The sequence below is a fragment of the Herpailurus yagouaroundi genome, unplaced genomic scaffold (assembly GCF_014898765.1).
Source record: "Herpailurus yagouaroundi ecotype Mexico unplaced genomic scaffold, PumYag 129590, whole genome shotgun sequence".
Classification (NCBI taxonomy): Eukaryota; Metazoa; Chordata; class Mammalia; order Carnivora; family Felidae; genus Herpailurus; species Herpailurus yagouaroundi.
Genome location: NW_024422092.1, coordinates 2,632 through 7,582, shown reverse-complemented (window position 1 = coordinate 7,582; position 4,951 = coordinate 2,632). Strand labels below are relative to the sequence as shown.

The 4,951-nt window shown below is 46.8% G+C and overlaps 1 protein-coding gene and 1 pseudogene across 1 annotated transcript; one reads left to right on the top strand and one right to left on the bottom strand.

The window, feature by feature from the left end:
• The first annotated feature begins 468 nt into the window (after window positions 1–468).
• LOC121026542 (mas-related G-protein coupled receptor member X2-like) lies at window positions 469–2,108 on the top strand. Its single transcript, XM_040469362.1, is given in 2 exon segments — window positions 469–1,537; window positions 1,540–2,108. Coding segments are annotated over 2 exon segments (1,101 nt in total). The 3' UTR covers window positions 1,572–2,108.
• Window positions 2,109–4,147: 2,039 nt separating this feature from the next.
• Window positions 4,148–4,725, bottom strand: LOC121026541 (60S ribosomal protein L17-like; annotated as a pseudogene).
• Between the last annotated feature and the right edge of the window lie 226 nt (window positions 4,726–4,951).

Here is a 4,951-nt window from a genome sequence, read left to right as displayed (position 1 = left end):
GTCCTCACAGAGCTCACACACTGGGCCATTTCTGGCCAAGAGGCTTGGCCATACTCATACCTGTCATAGAAAAAGGTCACATTCCTTTCATGACCCTAAATCACGATCTCCTTTCTGGTGGATGGACCACGCTCAGTCACTGAGATTGTCCACAGGTTATGCCTGAGTCTTCTGACTTCCTTGTCTTCAGAGAAAATCTCAGTCCCAGGCAGAAAGAATGCCAAGCTCAGAGTCCTGTTGTCATCACACATAACCCGTCCAGACTTTTCAATTCCTGCCTCCCCCCGCCAGACCTGGCATGAGCCCTAGAATATTCCCATGTCAGTAGAGGGTCCATGTTGCAGTAGAGAGAGCCCAGTTTTAGAGTTAGAGAGAACTGGTCTGAATCCAGGTTCCAGAACTTCAGAGCAACGTGGCCTTCAGCAAGTGTCCTAATTTCTGCAAGCCTCCGTTTCCCTCCTCGGTAACATGGAGACAGTAATCCTCATGTGGCAGGCTGGCCCTGAGAATCAGGGGGCACACAGCAGGTGCTCAAGTCTTGTTTGTGTTCCCAGGAATACCAGTGGAGGGTTTCTGAGCATCGATCCTACCGCCCCGGCCTGGGAGGGCACACTCACACCAGCGAATGGAAGTGACGAGGACCATCTTCCAAGTAACAACGTGGAAATCCTGATCGTGACTTTGCTGACCTTCACCTTTGCCCTGGGCGGGCTGGTGGGAAACGTGACCGTGCTCTGGCTGCTGGGCTGCCGCATGCAGAGGAACGCTTTCTCCGTCTACATCCTCAACCTGGCAGGAGCTGACTTCCTCTTCCTCTCCTCCCAGGTTGTATATGCCCTGGAGGCGCTCATCAACTTCCATTCGGTGTACTTTTCCATCCCCAGATTTTTCACCACCATGTGGACCTTCGCCTACATCGCGAGCGTGAGCATTCTCAGCGCCATCAGCACCGAGCGCTGCCTGTCGGTCCTTTGTCCCATCTGGTACCGCTGCCACCGCCCAAGACACACGTCAACTGTGACGTGTGGCCTGCTCTGGGCCCTCTCCCTGCTGCTGAGCATCCTGGAAGGGGAGTACTGTGGCTTCCTGTTTAGGGATTTTGACCCTGGATTGTGTCTGGCGTTTGATTTCGTCACGGCCGCCTGGCTGATTTTCTTATTTGTGCTTCTCTCTGGGTCCAGCCTGGCCCTGCTGACCAGACTGCTGTGGGGCTCCCAGCGGATGCAGCTGACCAGGCTGTATGTGACTGTGGGGCTCACAGTGTTGGCCTTCCTCTTCTGCGGCCTGCCCTACGGCATTCACTGGTTTCTGGTATTCTGGATTCAGCAGGGTTTTGATGAGTCCCTCTGGTATCTTTATCTGGCTGCGCTCACCCTGTCCTGTGTCAACAGCTGTGCCAACCCCATCATTTACTTCTTTGTTGGCTCCTTCAGGCAGCGGTGGCCCCGGCAGCGGAAGACCCTCAGGATGGTTCTCCAGAGGGCCCTGCAGGACGCATCGGGAGGGGATGAAAGCGAAGTCCGCCTGCCTCAGGAAACTCTGCGATGTCGGGAAACAGTCTGGCGCCCTGATTCGGCGTCTGCCTCAGTCACAGAAATGTGGCTTTGAGAACCAACTCTGTCCCTATCGGTTGGAGAGGTTTTCTTCACTTCTCTCGGCCTTGGGGCCCCTGACCTTCAAACCCTAAAGTTGTAAGATAAGCCTTACGGTTAAGATAATATCCTCCCTCGTGAGGACTGCGGCGGTACCTGTGAAACAAACACTGACTGTCGCGCCTCAGGGACTGCCTTCCCCAGGGCCTTCGCTCCACCCCAACTCTACCAACTCCGGGGTGCCCTTTAGGAGAACCCCACCTTCAGCACAGGCTGAAAGCAGCGCAGGACGGTCTAAATTCGTTTGGGCGCTGCACTTGGGAGGGACTGGAAGAACATTCCATTCTGTGGTCACCCTCCTGCATCCTGTCTCCATAAATTTGAAAGAATTAAAGAGCAGGCTAGCCTCGGAGAGCAGTCTTCTTTGATTTTGGTAGGGCCTAGAATATGTCCCTACCTTAATGTTTCTTGAATCCAAGACTTAACGAACGAATAAATGACGATTTTTTAAACCAAGCCTGTGCTAAACACCCGTTTCCCAGAATTGAGTCACCATCCGTGAGTTTTTCCTTCGCCATTTTCAGTCTGTGCGAGCAAAGTTAAGTTTTATAACTGGATAAATCGACGTTGAAGCATGCTTAAGGTTTGAGGCAGGTCGTCTTGCTATGATTTCCTGTCCCAAGCCCTCCTGCGGAACCTCATAGGGGTCCCTTCTCACTCCTGCTGCACCCCCACCCAAGTGCTCTCGCCCTGGTTCTCCCTCCCGGGAGCTCTCCGATCCTTCGTGGCAAAACGTCTAGAACACTAGACTCTTCTCTAGTCCTCGGAGAACAGGATCTTTGTCAGATTTAGTTCTTATTCCGCAGAGCTCCCAACGTTAGTTGTATAAATCTGATTACAAATACCTCTAAAGTTACACGTGCTATAAAAACAATATATTAAGTTCAAATGTTGCATCTTTTAATAATTTTTTACTTTTTTAATTGAGGTGCAATCAGGGGAGAGTGATTGCACAGATCACAAGTGCACAGTTCAGTGAGCTTTGGCAATGGTATACCCACGTGACTCGATCCCCAAGCGAAACATAACACATTTTCATCACCTCTGAAAGTTCCCTCATGTCCCTGTTACATACTCCTCCTGCCCCAGAGGCAATCTTTATTCCTATTTCTTTTTTTGTTTTTTGTTTTTTGTTTTTTTTATTCCTATTTCTGTCACCAAAGATTAGTTTTACCTGATCTTCGGCTTCACATACTTAGGATCATTCAATGTACTCTTCTGTTCCTATCTTGTATCACTCAGCGTAATATTTTTAGGATGTACCCAGGCCACGGCAATTGCATATATCAGCAGTCTTTTTGCTAAACCTGAGCGCTATCTCATCGTGTGAGTGCACCGGTTTATTTTCATACGGATAGATATCTATGTAGTATTCTATCACTGGCTATTTTGAATAAAGCTACCGTGAACATTCTTATTCACATCTCTTTCTGAATATATGTTTTTATTTCCCTCGGATAAGTAACCTGAAGTGAATTTGCTGGGTCACAGAAAGATGTCTGCTTGACTCTGAAGAAATGCCAAGCTCCTTTCTCAAGTGGTTATGCTATTGCACATTCCCACCAGCGATGTCTGAAAGTGCCAGTTTTTCCAGATCCTTCTTCACAAACACTGCCAGTCTTTTGAATTTTAGTCATTCTAATGAGTATAAAGTGGTATCTCGTGGTGTTTTAATTTGCATTTCCAAAGTGACTTGTGAAATTGGCATCTTTTCCTGTGCTTGTTGGCTACTTGTATTTTTTTTTGAAGTGTCTAAGTTTTGCCCGTTTTTATTAAGTGTTTCCCTTTCTCTGTTATTTATTTGTAGGAGTTTGTATACATGTTGCATGAGTCTTTCCTTAGGTGAGTTATAAATATTCATCCTGTTGGTGGTTTGCCTATTGATTTTTATTTTTAAAATTTTTTTAATGTTTATTTATTTTTGAAAGACGGAGACAGAAAGAGAGGGAGAGTGTGAGCGGGGGAGGACCAGAGAGAGAGGGAGACACAGAATCTGAAGCAGGCTCCAGGCTCTGAGCTCTGAGCTGTCAGCACAGAGCCCAAAGCAGGGCCCAAACCCACGAACTGTGAGAACATGACCTGAGCCGAAGTTGGACGCTTAACCAACTGAGCCACCCAGGCGCCCCTCGCCTATTTATTTTTAAATAGTTTTGTACTGTAGAGCGCTTTTAGATTTATGGGAAATTTTCACAGGAAGTACAGAGGGTTCCTGTCTACTCTCTCTCCCCATCCCCATTCCTCCCGCCCACAGGTTCTCCTATTACTAATGTCTTCCATTAATGTGGTACATTTTTTAAAATTGATGCACTAATATTGATACATTATTATAAACTGAAGTCCATAGTTTACTTTAGGGTTCCCTCTGTGTGGTATATATAGCTCAATGGATTTGACAAATGCAGATTATCACACATCTATCATAATAGTATCATATAGAGCAGTGTGTCTGCCCCAGAAATGAATACGTAGGTGTAGGGTCTGTTGTTGTTTCTTTTTTGACTTTTATTTGCATGTATTTTATGCAGAATTTACTCCCAGGCCATAAGTTTTAGTTTCTCCGGTTTCTTCTGTGATATCTTTTTCTTCTGTGCAACTTCCTCTTCTGGTTTAGGACCACTCTGCTCTTTTTCTGTAAGGATCATCTCAATGTGGCAGGGAGAGCTCACGTGTGGGTTAATCTGACCGTGAGCCCTGTAAGTTCTGTGCCGCATCTTGGGGGCCTTGTTCACCCGGATGTGCTCCATGACCAGAGAATCTACATGTAAACCCTTAAGTTCAGCCTTACTCTCTGCATTTTTAAGCACGTGCAGTAAAAATGCAGCACTCTTTTTGGGCCACCGACCCTGTGCCCAGCCCCACTGTTTGGCCTGGACACACCTACCAACTCCACCATTGTAGCGTTGTAACATTGCTTCTGCAAAGTGACGTCTTTCAGAGACGTGGTGACTTTTCGGATATGCCTACCCTTGAAGGCCTGGGCAGTTTCACGTGTGTTCTTAAAGTGAACATGAAGGCTTGAACCTCTTGATTGGCATGATTTTGTGGGGGTTCCTGGGTCAGGTGAAGAGCGAACAATTTTCAGATATCATCTCAGGCCACTTATGGGAAGAGCTATTATTACTATTATTATTTATCCTGGTTTGGGTTCTCTGTGCTACCTGGATCTGTGGTTTGGTGCCCGCAAATAATCTGGAAAGCTCTTCGCCATTATTACTGCATATATATCTTCTGTTCCTTTCTCTCTTCTTTTGATATTCCTATTCTATGTATTTTTTACCTCTTGTAATCATCCTACAGCT